Raw genomic sequence first — 18,559 nt, 5'->3', positions numbered from 1 at the left:
GCAGGCTAATGATTCCTTTGCAATGCTTGCAGTTAGCCACGGATTCCTTCCAAACCACTCATTGTTGAATTTGCGATTTCCAACTTGTTGTGTAATGTTTATATCCAATGGCCGATGTGCACCGATACATTTTATCTATAATGTATCTTCATTTTTTCTCTTTATATGACAAGGATTAAAAAGGATTTGCCAGTAGATTGTCAACTTGATTTATGATGATGACTGCAAGCTAAGATTTTGATAGTATGATGTTCACATGATCAGTCCAATCAAAGCTTCTGTACATATGTCATTTTATCTGTGGCCAATGACCTTGAGCCTACTTGGATTTGCACTTCTAATGTAACTATATGGCAGCACCCAAGGGGCTACAATTTTCTAGTTCTACAATTGGTGCTGACGTAGTGTCCCCTTGAGTGACAGAACACTGAGCCAATCACGGCGTAATGCTCCGTATTTTCTGCTGGCTTGCCCCACCACCACAGAAAGCACTGAGCTGGGCTGAAACACCTGCATTTTGGAAGTGCCATACTCAAGAAAACAAAAAATAGACCATGTTTGTATGCTGCTTTATTAACTCAATGATATATATATATATTACATTGTTTGCAAACAAATATGTGATACATGTAAATGCCAAAATAACATGCAAAAACAGGAAAGCACCCCCAAAATATGGGGCTCTGCCACACCTGCCCTGCATGATGGGTCTCCTCTAAAGGAAAGGCATCCCTCACTGGAAAACAAGTTATAAGAAAAAGTTATTTATTGTCATTTGGCCAGTTGTTGAAGGTAAAATACGAACCTGATGTGTCTCTAGACAGTTCCAGAAGCAAATGTACAAACAGTTTAATCTTTTCAAAAATGTGGGGGTGATTTTTTTCAACGGATAAGGCCTGGGAACACCTGTCAGCTAAGCAATGCTGGCATTCTGAAACTGAACAAATAGTTACCGTCAGCCCGGTAGGAACTGTACGGTTGTTTTACAGTACCGACTTGCTCGAGAAACAATTGTAGCTTCCCTGGAATGAAGAAGTAGCAAGGCCAATGGGCGTGACCTAACGGTAAGGGCCCTGGGAGGAGGGGATGCGAGAAGAGACCTCTCACGCATCACCGGGCACCGTGACTGGACACACACACCCCCTCGCGGGCCCTCATGCAGAATTTAAATCCCCCTTCCCGTAAGCTCAGTACTACAGTATTCAAGGTGCGGCTCGAGCAATAACAGGTGGAAAGGAGATCAAGAACCACAACAATATTGTGTTTACTAAAGCCAACAGAAACGTATTTATTTAGTCATTTAAAAAAAAAAAATATTTTTAAAGATGGCAAACTCGGGAATTCAACTTTTAGGATTCGCCCTGTCACTCGTCGGTGTCATTGCACTTATCGTGGGGACCATTCTTCCACAATGGAAGATGTCTGCGTACATAGGAGACAACATCATAACGGCGGTTGCCATGTACCAAGGACTATGGATGTCATGCGCTTTTCAGAGCACAGGGCAGCTCCAATGTAAAATCTACGACTCGATCCTGCAGCTAGACGGTGAGTATAAATAAACTAAATATTTATTTGTCCGTTATATTTCTATGACGGTATGCGCGTCCGGTGCGCACCTCACGCACTGTGAATTACGCATGCATATAACCCTGTAGACTATCTTATTATCAAAGGAGGAATGTCATGAGTATGGTGACTTGTTTCGGGGAAGTCTCGTGTTGTACCAGTAAATGGAATCGATTGACGGGAGATACAGGTGAGCAGACACCTGAGCAGACACCTGAGACTGAGGTCCCCACCCATTTTCCTATGGAGCAGTTCTTCTTCAATGGAGCACATTGGTTTCACTGATAAAGGTGTCGCCTCGGGACTGTTAGTCATTTAATTGCCCCTCTCATGGTTATCATTTAGTAGCACCTTTTGTATTATTATACAGTGGGATACTGTTAACTCCTTTCCTGGTGCCACACTCACTGACACTTCAATCACTCTGGATTTTACTCTTGAAAAATCAATTAGAAACGTATCTGACATTTACTCTTATCAGAACCCCTTGTACACCTGGAGTTCTCATTCCTGTTACTGTTCCCGGCAACCTCTCCCCACCCCCCAACCCATTTGCCCCTCTCTGCTGTATATTCTCAAACGGCTGCGCCGGTCCACCCCCAAGGTGGTAAGGCCTCGACTGGCATGCCCCCTGCCCATTCATCACCCACTATACCCTGGCATAGAAAGGTGGCACAGGGAGGGTGCTGACTGGGACTCCAGATGCCAGAGACGTCCTGGTCCTAACTAACTAAATAACTAACTAACTAACTAACGGTAAACAACCAAAAGAGTAGCCATTGGAACAGCAACACAATAACCTGTGCAGGAATTTTACGCCCTTCCCCTCCTTCTTCCTCCCACCTCGGTTTGCCCCAAACCCTTAGGGCACCATGATGAAGAGAACCTGGGTGTAATTTGGTATAACTCCTCATCTATTCTTCTTGGTTTCTCATGTCATACTGGTTGGTGAGAGGGATTTCATTGAACAGAGATGCCTGTTCAGATTTAGAACACTTAGAGATCCAGTTTTTACTGCTTGTAACTGCTGACAGTGAGCAGGTTTAGGGGTTCTAGGAATGGTACAGGGGGGGAGTCAGGGTGGTACCGTGGGGTACAGGGGGGTCAGGGTGGCACTGTGGGGTACAGGGGGGTCAGGGTGGCACCGTGGGGTACAGGGGGGTCAGGGTGGCACCGTGGGGTACAGGGGGGTCAGGGTGGCACCGTGGGGTACAGGGGGGTCAGGGTGGCACCGTGGGGTACAGGGGGGTCAGGGTGGCACCGTGGGGTACAGGGGGGTCAGGGTGGCACCGTGGGGTACAGGGGGGTCAGGATGGTACCGTGGGGTACAGGGGGGTTAGGGTGGTAACATGGGGTACAGGGGGGTCAGGGTGGCACTGTGGGGTACAGGGGGGGAGTCAGGGTGGCACCGTGGGGTACAGGGGGGGAGTCAGGGTGGTACCGTGGGGTACAGGGGGGGAGTCAGGGTGGTACCGTGGGGTACAGGGGGGTCAGGGTGGTAACGTGGGGTACAGAGGGGTCAGGGTGGCACCGTGGGGTACAGGGGGGGAGTCAGGGTGGTACCGTGGGGTACAGGGGGGTCAGGGTGGTACTGTGGGGTACAGGGGGGGAGTCAGGGTGGCACCGTGGGGTACAGGGGGGTCAGGGTGGTAATGTGGGGTACAGGGGGGTCAGGGTGGCACCGTGGGGTACAAGGGGGTCAGGGTGGTAATGTGGGGTACAGGGTGGGAAGTCAGGGTGGTACCGTGGGGTACAGGGGGGTGAGGGTGGTAACGTGGGGTACAGGGGGGTCAGGGTGATAACGTGGGGTACAGGGGGGTTAGGGTGGCACCGTGGAGTACAGGGGGGTGAGGGTGGTACTGTAGGGTACAGGGCCCAGGGTGGTAACGTGGGGTGCAGGGGGGTTAGGGTGATATTCCATGGTATCCCCAATTTGCATGCCTGGCATGCCCTCATTGTGTTTAGAATATAGCAGAAGAGGAATTTTTCTTCCTTCCTTCCTTCCTCTCTCCTCCTCCTCCATCCCTCCATCTATCCCATCTATCTATCTCGCCCTCGCTGTCAGTTTTATGGATGGGGTGACAGATTAGGGGGTCCTGACAGTAGCTTTCAATCCCCCCTCCCCTAAACAACAGCAGACTGTGTGATCATGCTCTCCACAGCCGATGTAAGACCTTTAATCAAATTAAAATCAAATTGTATTTGTCACATGCTGCCAAATATAACAGGTGTAGATCTTACAGTGAAATGCTTACTTAAAGCCCTTAAAACTTTTCTAGGGTAGGGGGCAGCATTCGGAATTTTGGATGAAATGCATGCCCAAATTAAACTGCCTGCTTCTCGGGCCCAGAAGATTTGATATGAATATGGTAGATTTGGATAGAAAACACTCTAAAGTTTCCAAAACTGTTAAAATAGTGTCTGTGAGTATAACAGAACTGATTTGGCAGGCGAAAACCTGAGAAAAATCCATTCAGGAAGTAGTTTTTTTTGTTGGTTGTGTAGTTTTCTATTCAATGCCATTACAGTATCCATTGACTTAGGACTCAAATGGCAGTTTCTATGCCTTCCACTAGACGTCAACAGTCTTTAGAAATTGTTTCAGGCTTGTATTCTGAAAAATGAGGAAGTAAGAGCAGTCTGAATGAGTGGACCCTAAAGTGTCACAGAGCTTTTCATGCGCGAGACCGAGAGAGTGCCTTTCTTGTTTACCTTTGACGTTATTGTCCGGTTGAAATATTATCGATTATTTAGGCTAAAAACAACCTGAGGATTGAATATAAACATCGTTTGACATGTTTCTATGAACTTTACGGATACAATTAGGATTTTTTTGTCTTCCTGTTTTGACTGCGTTTGAGCCTGTGGATTACTGAAGAAAACGCGCGAACAAAACTGAGGTTTTTGGATATAAAGAGACTTTATCGAACAAAAGGAACATTTATTGAGTAAATGAATGTCTTTTTATACCCCCTTTTTCGTGGTATCCAATTGTTAGTAATTACTATCTTGTCGCTACAACTCCCATACCGGCTCGGGAGAGACAAAGGTCGAAAGCCATGCAACCTCTGAAACACAACCCAACCAAGCCGCACTGCTTCTTAACACAGGAAGCCAGCCGAACCAACGTGTCAGAGGAAACACCATGCACCGGGTGACCTTGGTTAGCGCACACTGCGCCCGGCCCGCCACAGGAGTCGCTGGGGCGCGATGGGACAAGGATACCCCTACCGGCCAAACCCTCCTTAACCCAGATGACGCTAGCCCAATTGTGCGTCGCCCCACGAACCTCCCGGTCACGGCCAGCTGCGACAGAGCCTGGGCGCGAACCCAGAATCTCTGGTGGCACAGCTAGCGCTGCGATGCAGTGCCCTAGACCACTGCGCCACCCGGGAGGCCTGAGTAAATGAATGTCTGCTGAGTGCAACCATATGAAGATCATCAAAGGTAAGGGATTCATTGTATCTCTATTTCTGACTTGTGTAACTCTTCTACTTGGCTGGTTACTGTTTGTAATGATTTGTCTAGTGGGCTATGTTCTCAAATAATCGTAAGGTATGCTTTCGCCGTAAAGCATTTTTATAATCTGACACCGTGGTTGGATTCACAAGAAGTTAATCTTTAAACCTATGTAAAATATGTTTTGTTTTCTGAATTTTTATAATGAGTATTTCTGTATTTGAATTTGGTGTCCAGCAGTTTCACTGGCTGTTAAAGAGGTGGGACGCTAACGTCTCACGTACCCAAGAGAGGTTTTAACCAACTATGCAGTTTTAAGAAAATACCCACCCAAAAAATAAAAATAATAATAAGAGAGAAGAAAAACGAATCATTAAAGAGCAGCAGTAAATAACAATAGCGGGGTTATATACAGGGGGTACCGGTTCAGAGTGAATGTGTCAATGTGCGGGGACACATTGTCGAGGTAGTTGAGGTAATTATGTACATGCAGGTAGGGTTATTAAAGTGGCTATGCATAGATGATAACAAAGAGAAGCAGCAGCGTGGGGGGGGTGCAAATAGTCTGGGTAGCCATTTGATTAGCTGTTCAGGAGTCTTATGGCTTGGGGGTAGAAGCTGTTTAGGAGCCTCTAGGACCTAGAGTTGGCGCTCCGGTACCGCTTGCAGAGCGGTAGCAGAGAAGAAAATCTATGACTGGGTGGCTGGAGTCTTTGACCATTTTTAGGGCCTTCCTCTGACACCGCCTGGTTCACAGGTCCTGGATGGCAGAAAGCTTGGCCCCGGTGATGTACTGGGCCGTACGCACTACCCTCTGTAGTGCCTTGCGGTCGGGGGCCGAGCAGTTGCCATACAAGGAAGTGATGTAACCCGTCAGGATGCTCTCGATGGTGCAGCTGTAAAGATATAGGAGGACCCATGCCCATAAAGTCTCTTTATATCTGAGGACCCATGCCAAATCTTTTCAGTCTCCTGAGGGGGAAAAGGTTTTGTCGTGCCCTCTTCACGCCTGTCTTGGTGTGCTTGGACCATGTTAGTTTGTTGGTGATGTGGACGCCAAGCTTTCAAACTGCTCCACTACAGCCCCGTCAATGAGAATGGTGGCGTGCTCAGTCCTCCTTTTCCTGTAGTCCACAATCATCTCCTTTGTCTTGATCACATTGAGGAAGAGGTTGTTGTCCTTGCACCACACGGTCAGGTCTCACCTCCCTATAGGATGTCTCAGCAAACGTAATGATGGTGTTGGAGTTGTGCCTGCCGTGTAGTCAATGAATAGCATTCTCACGTAGGTGTTCCTTTTGACCAGGTATGAAAGGGCAGTGTGGAGTGCAATAGAGATTGCATCATCTGTGGATTTGTTGGTGCGGTATGCAAATTGGATTGGGTCTACTGTTTCTGGGATAATGGTGTTGATGTGAGCCATGACCAGCCTTTCAAAGCTTTTCATGGCTACAGACGTGAGTGCTATGGGTCGTTAGTCATGTAAGCAGGTTACCTTAGTGTTCTTGCGCACAGGGACTATGGTGGTCTGCTTGAAACATGTTGGTATAACAGACTCAGACAGGGAGAGGATGAAAATGTCAGTGAAGACACTTGCCAGTTGGTCAGCACATGCTTGGAGAACACGTCCTGGTAATTCGCCTGCACCAGAGGCCTTGTGAATGTTGACCTCTGATGCACTCATGCATGTTTCAGTGTTACTTGCCTTAAAGCGATTATAGATAAATAAAGTTATTTAGCTCGTCTGGCAGGCTCATGTCACTGGGCAGCTCTCGGCTGTGCTTCCCTTTGTAGTCTGTAATAGTTTGCAAGCCCTGCCACATCCAACGAGCGTCGGAGCCGGTATAGTACGATCCAATCTTAGTCCTGTATTTACGATTTGCCTGTTTGATGGTTTGTCAGAGGGCATAGCGGGATTTCATATAAGCTTCCGGGTTAGAGTCCCGCTCCTTGAAAGCGGTGGCTCTACCCTTTAGCTCAGTGCGAATGTTGCCTGTAATCCATGGCTTCTGGTTGGGGTATGTACGTACAGTCACTGTGGGGACGACGTCCTCGATGCACTTATTGATAAAGCCAGTGACTGATGTGGTGTACTCCTCAATGCCATCGGAAGAATCCCGGAACATACTCCAGTATGTGCTAGCAAAACAGTTCTGTAGTTTAGCATCTGCTTCATCTGACCACTTTTTTTATAGACCTAGTCACTGGTGCTTCCTGCTTTAATTTGTGCTTGTCAGCAGGAATCAGGAGGATAGAGTTATGGTTAGATTTGCCAAATGGAGGGCGAGGGAAAGCTTTGTACTCTGTGTGTGGAGTAAAGGTGGTCTAGAATTTTTTTCCCTCTGGTTGCACATTTAACATGCTGATAGAAATTCAGTAAAACTGATTTAAGTTTCCCTGCATTAAAGTTACCGGCCACTAGGAGCGCCGCCTCTGGATGAGCGTTTTCCTGTTTGCTTATGGTGGAATACTGCTCATTGAGTGCGGTTTTAGTGCCATACTCGCTTTGTGTTGATATGTAGACAGCTATGAAAAATACAGATCTACAGCTTGACATGATATGCTCTACCTCAGGCGAGCAAAACTTTGACACTTCCTTAGATATCGTGCACCAGCTGTTGTTTACATAAATGCCTAGGCCCCCACCCCGTGTCTTACCAGAGGCTGCTGTTCTGTCTTGCCAATAGAGTGTATAACCCGCCAGCCTTATGTTTTTAATGTCGTCGTTCAGCCAAGACTCGGTGAAACATAAGATGTTCCAGTTTTTAATGTCCTGTTGGTAGGCTATACGTGCTTTCAGTTCGTACCATTTATTTTCCCGCGATTGAACGTTAGCTAGCAGAACGGAACGCAAGGGCAGATTAGCCACTCATCGGCTGATCCTCGCAAGGCACCCTGATATTTTGCTTCGAAATCTCTGTTTCCTTCTCCAGCAAATCACGGGGATCGGTGCCTGGTCGGGTGTCTGCAGTATATCCTCGTGTCCGGCTCATTGAAGAAGAACTCCTCGTCCAATTTGAGGTAAATAATCCCAGTTCTGATGTCCAGAAGCTCTTTTCGGTCATAAGAGGCGGTAGCAGCAACATCATGTACAAAACAAGTTACGAACAATGCAAAAATATATATAAATAGCATGATTGGTTGAGAGCTGATAATATGGCAGCCCTACCCTCCGGCGCCATCATAAACTGGTCAACATTCACAAGGCCGCAGGGCCAGACAGATTACCAGGACGTGTACTCCGAGCATGCGCTGACCAACTGGCAAGTGTCTTCACTGACATTTTCAACCTCTTCCTGTCTGAGTCTGTAATACCAACATGTTTCAAGCAGACAACCATAGTCCCTGTGCCCAAGAACACTAAGGTAACCTGCCTAAATGACTACCGACCTGTAGCACTCAAGTCTGTAGCCATGAAGTGCTTTGAAAGGCTGGTCATGGCTCACATTAACACCATTTTACCAGAAACCTTAGACCTCTCCAATTTGCATACTGCCCCGAAAGATCCACAGATGATGCAATCTCTGTTGCACTCCACACTGCTCTTTCACACCTGGACAAAAGGAATACCTAAGTGAGAATGCTATTCATTGACTACAAGGCAACGATCAACACCATAGTGCCCTCAAAGCTCATCACTAAGCTAAGGACCCTGGGACTAAACACCTCCCTCTGCAACTGGATCCTGGACTTCCTGACGGGCCGCCCCCAGGTGGTAAGGGTAGGTAACAACACATCCGCCACGCTGATCCTCAACACGAGGGCCCCTCAGGGGTGCGTGCTCAGTCCCCTCCTGTACTCCCTGTTCACTCATGACTGCACGGCCAGGCACGACTCCAACACCATCATTAAGTTTTCCGATGACACAAAAGTGGTAGGCCTGATCACCGACAACGATGAGACAGCCTATAGGGAGAAGGTCAGAGACCTGATCGTGTGGTGGAAGAACAACAACCTCTCCCTCAACGTGATCAAGACAATTGAGATGATTGTGGACTACAGGAAAAGGAGGACCGAGCACGCCCCCATTCTCATCGACGGGGCTGTAGTGGAGCAGGTTGAGAACTTCAAACTAACATGGTCCAAGCATACCAAGACAGTCGTGAAGAGGGCACGACTCAGGAGACTGAAAAGATTTGGCATGGGTCCTCAGATCCTCAAAAGGTTTTAGAGCTGCACCATCAAGAGCATCCTGACGGGTTGCATCCCTGCCCGGTATGGCAACTGTTCGGCCTCCGACCACAAGGCACTACAGAGGGTAGTGCGTACGGCCCAGTACATCACCAGGGCCAAGCTTCCAGACATCCAGGACCTTTATACCAGGCGGTGTCAGAGGAAGGCCCTAAAAATTGTCAAAGACTCTATCCACCCAAGTCATAGATTGTTCTCTCTGCTACAGCACGGCAAGCGGTACCGAAGTGCCAAGTCTAGATCCAAGAGGCTTCTAAACAGCTTCTACCCCCAAGCCACAACACTCCTGAACATCTAATCAAATGGCTCACCAAACAATTTGCATTGCCCTCTTCTACGCTGTTGCTACTCTCTGTTATTATCTATGCATAGTCACTTTAATAACTCTACCTACATGTACATATTACTTCAATTACCTCGACACTGGTTCCCCCGCACATTTACTCTGTACCGGTACCTCCTGAATGTAGCTCCGGCTATTGTTATTTTACTGCTGCTCTTTAATTATTTGCTATTTTTATCTCTTACTTTTTTGGGGGGTATTTTCTTAAAACTGCATTTATTTATTTATTTTTATTTCACTAGGCAAGTCAGTTAAGAACAAATTCTTATTTACAATGACGGCCTAGCAAAAGGCAAAAGGCCTCCTCCGGGGAAGTGGGCTGGGATTAAAAATACAAAATAAATCAAATGTAAATATAGGACAAAACACACATCATGACAAGAGAGACAACACAACACTACATAAAGAGAGACAACACAACACTACATAAAGAGAGACAACACAACACTACATAAAGAGAGACCTAAGACAACATAATAGCACGGCAGAAACACATGACAACACAGCATGGCAGTAACACAACATAACAACATCATGGTAGCAACACATGACAACACAGCATGGTAGCAACACAACATAACAACAACATGGTAGCAACACATGACAACACAGCATGGCAGTAACACAACATAACAACATCATGGTAGCAACACATGACAACACAGCATGGTAGCAACACAACATAACAACAACATGGTAGTAACACAACATAACAACAACATGGTAGCAACACATGACAACACAGCATGGTAGCAACACAACATAACAACAACATGGTAGCAACACAACATGGCAACAACATGGTAGCAACACATGACAACACAGCATGGTAGTAACACAACATAACAACAACATGGTAGCAACACATGACAACACAGCATGGTAGCAACACAACATAACAACAACATGGTAGTAACACAACATAACAACAACATGGTAGCAACACATGACAACACAGCATGGTAGCAACACAACATAACAACAACATGGTAGCAACACAACATGGCAACAACATGGTAGCAACACATGACAACACAGCATGGTAGTAACACAACATAACAACAACATGGTAGCAACACATGACAACACAGCATGGTAGCAACACAACATAACAAAAACATGGTAGCAACACAACATGGTAGCAGCCCAAAACATGGTACAAACATTGTTGGTTAAGGGCTTGTAAGTAAGCATTTCACAGTAAGGTCTACACTTGTTGTATTCGGTGCATGTGACAAATAAAATTTGATTTGGAAGAGAGAGAGAGAGAGAGCGATAGAGGGGTAGAAATACTTGCTGATCTTTTATTTTAATTTTACATTCTGCAATATATCCCACAAGTCTATAAATTAAAGCTATCTATAACTGTGCCACACCTCTCTCCCCCTCTTTCTCTCACTATCTTGCTACTCCTTTCCCTCCTCTCCCTTTAATGCTCTCTCCTCTCCCTGGTGTGTGTATGTGTGTGCGTGTGTTTCTCAGGCGCTCTCCAGGCCACCCGTGCCCTGATGATTGTTGGCATCATCGTATCCATCGCTGGGCTGGGCGTGGCCACCATGGGCATGAAGTGTACCACCTGCGGAGGAAACAGAAAAGTGTGGAAGTCTCGCACCGCCATGGCTGGAGGCATCATCCTACTGGTTGGAGGTGAGAGAGAGGGAGAGAGGGAGGGAGGGAGAGAGGGAGAGAGAGAGAGAGATAGGATATAGAGAAAGAGGCTATAGAGAGAGAGAGGCTATAGAGAGAGAGGCTATAGAGAGATAGGGATAGCGATAGAGAGAGATATAGAGAGAGAAGCTATAGAGAGATAGGGATAGCGATAGAGAGAGATATAGAGAGAGAAGCTATGTTAAAGGGGCTATAGAGAGCGATCAGAATAATCACCACAAACATTATCTTTTCTTAGGGTCCAGAGTTTTCCTTACATGGTCAAATGACTTGGTCATGAAAATCTCAGGGCCCTACTTTTTTTTAACATTCTTTCTAAGCTGGTCTAAAATCTGTGCTTATTATGTCACTTGGTCATTCTGGTCCCTAACAGGGGCTATATAGAGAGATCGAGAGAATCATCACAGGCATATACTGTATTTTTATTTATGTGTAGGCACTTCTTATTTAACATTACATGAAAAGATCTGTGTTAGAGGTCACTTGGTCATTCTGGTCCAGCGTCTGAGATCTTAGAGACTACTGTATGTAGGAGGTTTGACCCTCTATCTGGCCACCAGCTGCTCTCCCACTCATCTAAGCCTGACGAAGACCTTCGGTTCAAAACTTGCATAATAAAAGTCACACTCATCTACCCAGGTTCCCCTGGAGGTCACATAGGGAGAGAAAGGGGCATTTTTACTGACTCTGTGGCTATTACTCTGACACTATTCCCTATTTAGTGCATTACTTTTGACTAGGGCCTATAGAGATCTGGTCAAAAGTAGTGCACTATATAGGGAATAGTGTGCCATTTGGGATGCTGGTTGTTACTGTTATATAAGAGGTCATTTTTTTTATTTTTTTTTTATTTTACCTTTATTTAACCAGGTAGGCTAGTTGAGAACAAGTTCTCATTTGCAACTGCGACCTGGCCAAGATAAAGCATAGCAGTGTGAACAGACAACAACACAGAGTTACACATGGAGTAAACAATAAACAAGTCAATAACATGGTAGAAAAAAAAATAAAAAATAAAAAAAAATTATTAACTCTCATCAGACAATGGCAGTAAAATCTAATGGTTAGGGCCTGTTATTCACAAAGTGTCTCAGAATAGAAGTGCTGATCTAGGATCAGTTCTTTATTTTAGATTATATTTAATGGACAGGGGGGACTAGATCTTAGCTCATTTGAAGACTCTTATAGGTCAATGGCAGTAAACAGCTAATGACTGGAACTCAATAGCTAGCCTCCCATTGACTTCTTGAGTGTTTGGCTCCCCTCTCTCAAATACGTCTTTATGATGTCTCGATGTACTGATCTGTCTGTATCTGTTTGATCTTCTCCTTCAGCTCTGTGTGCATTAGTGGCCTGCTCGTGGTTCGCTCACAATCTCATCCGGGCCTTCTATAACCCATATACTCCTGTCAACACCAAGTAAGTATCCCTACAAAATGCCTGAATGTATTGGCCTTTTCCCTTCTATTGAGTGGTCTTGTTTTAAAAAAGGTCCAATAAGCAGAAATTGTGCCGCCATTTCCTGGTTTCTAAAATTCTAATAGTTCACCAAATTTCAGTTTGTGATAAAACAAACAACCCCTAGTGTAGTGCAGGAGTAGGTAGCCATGGTCCTCGTAGAATGCCGCATCCACTTCATGTTTTTTATTTAACTGACCTGGAAGACCAGGTGTGTTGAATTTAGGCAATCACTGAACTGATAAATTAACTCAGGTTGGGCAGGTGGGGTGCCTAGTTGGGACAAAGGGTTGCCCAACCCTGGGTTAGAGAATCATTGTACCATCTGAACCACTATGAAATATATTTTCAATAACCAAAAATATTGTATTTTCAGATGTTTGAATCTGATGTCCAAAAACAAAAGTAAAAGACACAAAAACGAAATGAGAAAAAAATGAACGAGAAGCATAGAAATAGCGCACATAGAAGAGATCTACCACTTCTTAGACTTGCTTTCAATGCGAATAACAGATCTATAACTATCATTTCTATGTGCAGTAATACCTTTCAAGCAAAGTTGGCTCGGTGCCGTCTTAAGTCTTTGATTATTGACTTAAAATAATGCAAGGCTGGAGAAAAAATTTGCACACCACATGGCTTTCCAGGAGAATAATGTAAGAACACTGTTCTAGAACAACGTCTCACTCTTCTCTCCATTTCCCCAATAACAGGTTTGAGTTTGGGGCAGCCATCTTCATCGCCTGGGGGGGTTCTTTCCTGGACCTGCTGGGGGGAGCCATGCTGGCATCTTCCTGCCCCAGGAGTAAAAAGCCGGTGCCCAAATACCCTGTCATGAGTGGCGTGAGTGCTCGCTCACCATCCAGCAGCACCAAGGAGTACGTGTGAGCTAAATCATGCTGCCAGATTATAATGAGATTCATGAGGTTTTATAATGAGGTTTACAGATATGCCCCCCCCACCCCACCCCACCAGGACCGTTGTGATGTCTCTCACCCGCTCCCAAAATTCCACAATTGTTTATGAGTGGGCCTCACAAATACACTATAATTGGTTATTGGATCCCCCTTATATTATGCCTTTGTGTAATATGAGAACATGCACCCTAACACACACACACACTTCTCTTATTACAGCCAAGATGCAGCATCATGGCAAACACTCACCTCCCTGTAAGAAACACTGTCTACTTAAATGAACATTTCCATTGTGATTGAAGGTAGTCAATTAAACTTGTTGTGGTGCTAAGGTCCTACTCTTGGCATACTCATGGGACAGCTATGTATGTAAAATAGGAAACGGGACTAGCGCACCACCAGTACTTTTACAATGGAGTTTTCTGTAGACCGTCTCCAATTGTGTTCAATGTTCAAGCCAAATGGAACTTCACACTAGTTGTGAGTGACTGTACACGCTATGGTGAATCACCGGACAATTCACTATTGCACTCCAAAAGGGAGGGGGCTTTTCATACAGGCCTGCAATCTACTCTGTCCCATTATAAAATCTCTCAGAACAGTCATTCTCAACAGGTGCATTATTACAAGAAGTGTTTGTTTTTATTATTGTACTACATAATATACAGTGCATTCGGAAAGTATTCAGACCACTTTCCATGATCCACATGTTGTTAGGTTACAGACTTTATCTAAAATGTGTAAAATACATTTTTTCCTCATCAATCTACACGCAATGTCCTATAATGGCAAAGCAAAAACAGGTTTAGAAGTTTTTGCAAATGCATTAAAAATAAAAAACAGAAATACCTTATTTACATAACTATTCAGACACTGCTATGAGACTCGAAATTGAGCTCAGGTGCATCCTGTTTCCATTGATCATCATTGAGATGTTTCTAAAACTTGATTGGAGTCCACCTGTGGTAAATTCAATTGATTGCACATGATTTGGAAAGGCACACACCTGTCTATATAAAGGTCCCACAGTTGACAGTGCATGTCAGAGCAAAAACCAAGCCATTGGTTTTTGACGTCGAAGGAATTGTCAGTAGAGCTCCGAGACAGGATTGTGTCGAGGCACAGATCTGGGGAAGGGTAGCAAACAATGTCTGCAGCATTGAAGGTCCTCAAGAACACAGTGACCTCCACCATTCTTAAATGGAAGAAGTTTGGCACTACCAAAACTCTTCCTAGAGCTGGCCACCCGCCTGAGCAATCTGAGCAATCGGGGAGGTGACCAAGAACCTGCTGGTCACTATGACAGAGCTCCAGAGTTCCTCCGTGGAGATGGGAGAACCTTCCAGAAGGACAACCATCGCTGCAGCACTCCACCAATCAGGCCTTTATGGTAGAGTGGCCAGACAGAAGCCACTCCTCAGTAGAAGGCACATGACAGCCCGCTTGGAGTTTGCCAAGTTGGCACCTAAAGGACTCTCAGAACATGAGAAACAAAATTCTCTGGTTTGATGAAACCAAGATTGAACTCTTTGGTCTGAATGCCAAGCGTTACGTCTGAAGGAAACCTGGCACCATCCCTACAGTGAAGCATGGTGGTGGCAGTATCATTCTGTGGGAATGTTTTTCAGCGGCAGGGACTGGGAGACTTGTCAAGATCGAGGGAAAGATGAACGGAGCAAAGTACAGAGAGATCCTTGATGAAAACCTGCCCCAGAGTGCTCAGGCCCTCAGGCTGGGGTGAAGGTTCACCTTCCAACAGGACAACCTTAAGCACACAGCCAAGACATTGCAGGAGTGGCTTCGGGACAAGTCTCTGAATGTCCTTGAGTGGCCCAGTCAGAGCCCGGACTTGAACCCGATCGAACATCTCTGGAGAGACCTGAAAATAGCTGTGCAGCGACGCTCCCCATCCAACCTGACAGAGCTTGAGAGGATCTGCAGAGAAGAATGGGAGAGATTCTCCAACACAGGTGTGCCAAGCGTGTAGCTTCATACCCAAGATCACTCGAGGCTGTAATTGCTGCCAAAGATGCTTCAACATAGTACTGAGTAAAGGGTCTGAATACTTATGTAAATGTGATATTTCAGTTTTAAAAATTTCTACAAACCTGTTTTTTCTTAGTCATTATGGGGTATTGTGTGTAGTTTGATGAAGGGGGAAAAAACGATTTAATCCATTTTAGAATAACGCTGTAACGTAACAAAATGTGGAAACAGTCAAGGGGTCTGAATACTTTCCGAATGCACTGTACATTATCATCAAACTTGTTTTTTTAATGTGTTTTATAATTTGTTCATTATTCTGTATGAAGGCATCCTGTGTTCTGATGTCCACACTAGCGTTCTACTTAGGATGGAACAATATATTTGGAACGCATTATAGATAGTATGCTAGTGGTGTTCTTAGAATGTAGCCTGTGTTTTAAATGTAGCAGACTACGGTAGTACCATTCCTAAGTGCTAGCGTAGTCCAGTTCAGCCTTGTGTTTTTGCCTTTGGCTTTAAACAGCATAAGGAATATTTGATATTGGATCTTTGTGCTGCACATTGCGAAAGCTCAACCATACTGCCTTTGCCTGAAAAAGATGTTCAGCAGAATTTTAATGCTGGGTCCTTTTGTATTTGTTTGTTGTAAGCATATAAATGAAATTGCTAGATAGTAATAGTAACTAGGTTACTTATTTGTAATATTTCTATGGATGTAAGATTAAGATGTTCTGAAAGGTTTTTAGAAATGTTTGTTTTAATAAAATGCAGCTTTAGTTTTTTTTCTTTTATCTAGCCCATTTTTTTTATTATTGAAAAGTTGACTCAGTGTTTTTTCTCATCACAATAGTTGAAATGCAATGTCTTAACTGTCAACGTCCCATTATAGAACAACTCTGGTAGTAAAATACACAACAGGACTATTATACAGCTTGTGATGTGTTTTTTGTTGTATTTGTCTCGACATGGGGGCTCGTATTTGGCTGTTTAGAAGTTTGACATAGGCTAGCGTAATTCTGGAGGATGCTTAGCAATCAAATGTTACATTAAAAAAGAAAACCTCCTCTTTTATTTCAAAAAATACATTATTATGCAAAACTCCTCCCATTTTCATGCAAATGTTCCCAATGCACATAACAATTCCATCCATTTAAGTAATGTGATAGTGAATGCATCACAATGAGCCATGATATGAAATGCAATGTTTCACTGAAAGACGTGACCAAAGTATACAAGAAAGTTACAGGCTTTGGTTAGGTCAATATTGTCCATATGACATTGAAACAGTATGTGTGTCCCAAACAGCACCATTTACCTATATAGTGCACTACTTTTGACCAGGGCCCATAGGTCCCATGCAAGGAATAGGGTGCCATTTGGGACTAAGTCATTATTGTAATAATATTTAAACACCAAAGAAGAAAGTAGCCCTTCTGGACAGTAAAATTGTCCTGACATGTTTTGATGCTTCAACAGAATCTGTGCATAGAAATATGTAAAGTTTCATCACATACAATTGAACAGTCATTCCCACAAAGTGTACCATTACGCCATAATACGAAAAACAACATAACCCATATATTATATAAATTCTTTGAAAATATGTGCTAAAAATTGTATAAACCAAAACTGTATTTTGTTGTAAATATGAATTATCATCAGTAACCATCTTTTCCAACTGTCCCTGCATTCCAAAATAGTGATTATTCAACAGTAACCTGACACTCCACAAGGTGAAGCACAGATTTAGGTTAAGTCACAACAATTAGTAACCTAATGTTCCATCTGCACGTTACACATTAACAGGCTTCCTTCCTTCCAAGGATGATTTCCATTTGATCTTATAATTTAAAGAGTGCAACTTTTTTCAAATGTTGCCCTTCAGAAGCTTTAGAGACAAACCACACTGTACTTTTCCAAGTGCAGATATTACTGCCGTAGTGGACTAGGAGCAGAACAGGTTTCAGTACAATTCATTCACAGTATAAGAACAGCTAAATAAAGCACAATATACAAGCTTTAGATGCAAAGGTCTATAGAATCCTAGAATTCCGGCAATAGAATTGTCCTATTTGTGCCACGATGAGAGTTTCCGTCTAATATGGAGGTCACTTGTAATATTGATGGATTAAGGCCAAATTGATTCAGTTGAGTTTGGCTTCGAAGAACTTCATGGTCACATGTGGTGTTTAGGAGATGGGTGAGAGGATGAGGGACACGGGACATTGTCTGTTATTATTCATGTCATCATCCACGTCCTCGTCCCCTGGGTCCACTGGAAAGCGAGCAGTAACATGAGAGTTAAGGTTTAGTAGTTGCAATCTACTCATACAGTTAGTGTTAAAGGTAGATAATATCAGAATCATATTTTCTTCTTATTTGGATAAGATGAAGTTGTAAAGTGATGGTTTTAAATGAATCTCTGATGCAAGATAACCTCTTGTTCTATACTCACAAAAAAACAGACATTATCACAAAAATACAATATGGTATATCTCGCTCTCAAAATATGTGGGTATACAGTGAGAACATATATCTTTCCACTTAAGGCTACTCACCTTTCTTAGAACGACCAATTTGTCAGAGCTTGGGCACACGGTGCCCTAGTCTCTGTGGGTTCAGTCTCTCACCATGTCGGTTCTGTGCTACCACCTGGGTGTGTCCCGGGTTGAACTGACCTGTTGGACCTGACTGTCTCGGGCCATTAGGTGGAATCAAATCTAGCATCCCATACATCTCCACTCTACAGCAGGGCGCGCGCGCTCTTCTCCGTTTCGTCCTCTAGATGTCCTCCTTGATTCTCTCTTCTCACGTTGCCGGGGTTTACTTCCACAATGGCATTAAACAGTGTTCTGGGATTGTTTACAAGCGAAATCACCAGAAATAGCCCGTTGACACAACCTGTGGATAGGGAAATTGTTGCCATGAAAACATGGCGAGGCTACACGGACACACCTAGTGCCCAAAT

General features: G+C 44.3%; 1 protein-coding gene and 1 long non-coding RNA gene across 3 annotated transcripts; one reads left to right on the top strand and one right to left on the bottom strand.

Moving 5' to 3' along the window:
* Positions 1–1,120: 1,120 nt before the first annotated feature.
* Positions 1,121–16,517, top strand: LOC139560971 (claudin-7-A-like). Of its 2 annotated transcripts, XM_071377732.1 has the most exons (5): positions 1,121–1,548; positions 7,962–8,049; positions 11,045–11,209; positions 12,565–12,649; positions 13,402–13,540. In XM_071377732.1, exons 1-4 carry the CDS (start codon positions 1,326–1,328, stop codon positions 12,623–12,625), a joined length of 537 nt encoding a protein of 178 aa, XP_071233833.1. In that variant the 5' UTR covers positions 1,121–1,325; the 3' UTR covers positions 12,626–12,649; positions 13,402–13,540. The 2 variants fall into 2 exon arrangements, with proteins under 2 accessions (XP_071233833.1, XP_071233832.1); XM_071377731.1 differs by lacking the exon at positions 7,962–8,049 and having other exon boundaries at positions 1,122–1,548; positions 13,402–16,517.
* Positions 16,518–16,632: 115 nt separating this feature from the next.
* On the bottom strand, positions 16,633–18,490 carry LOC139560973 (uncharacterized). The gene is made up of 2 exons (XR_011672037.1): positions 18,150–18,490; positions 16,633–17,866 (listed from the first exon to the last, which is right to left on the bottom strand). It is a non-coding gene; the product is annotated as an uncharacterized lncRNA (long non-coding RNA).
* Positions 18,491–18,559: the final 69 nt, after the last annotated feature.

The sequence above is a fragment of the Salvelinus alpinus genome, chromosome 31 (assembly GCF_045679555.1).
Source record: "Salvelinus alpinus chromosome 31, SLU_Salpinus.1, whole genome shotgun sequence".
Lineage (NCBI taxonomy): Eukaryota > Metazoa > Chordata > Actinopteri > Salmoniformes > Salmonidae > Salvelinus > Salvelinus alpinus.
This window is presented reverse-complemented; position numbering and strand designations above follow the sequence as displayed.

Excerpts from the sequence above, each read along its gene's own strand:
- LOC139560971 (XM_071377731.1), top strand. The coding sequence starts at position 1,326 with ATGGCAAACTCGGGAATTCAACTTTTAGGATTCGCCCTGTCACTCGTC. Across the intron at positions 1,549-11,044 it reads CTCGATCCTGCAGCTAGACG|GCGCTCTCCAGGCCACCCGT; the intron begins GTGAGTATAAAT and ends TGTGTTTCTCAG. Across the intron at positions 11,210-12,564 it reads CATCATCCTACTGGTTGGAG|CTCTGTGTGCATTAGTGGCC; the intron begins GTGAGAGAGAGG and ends CTTCTCCTTCAG.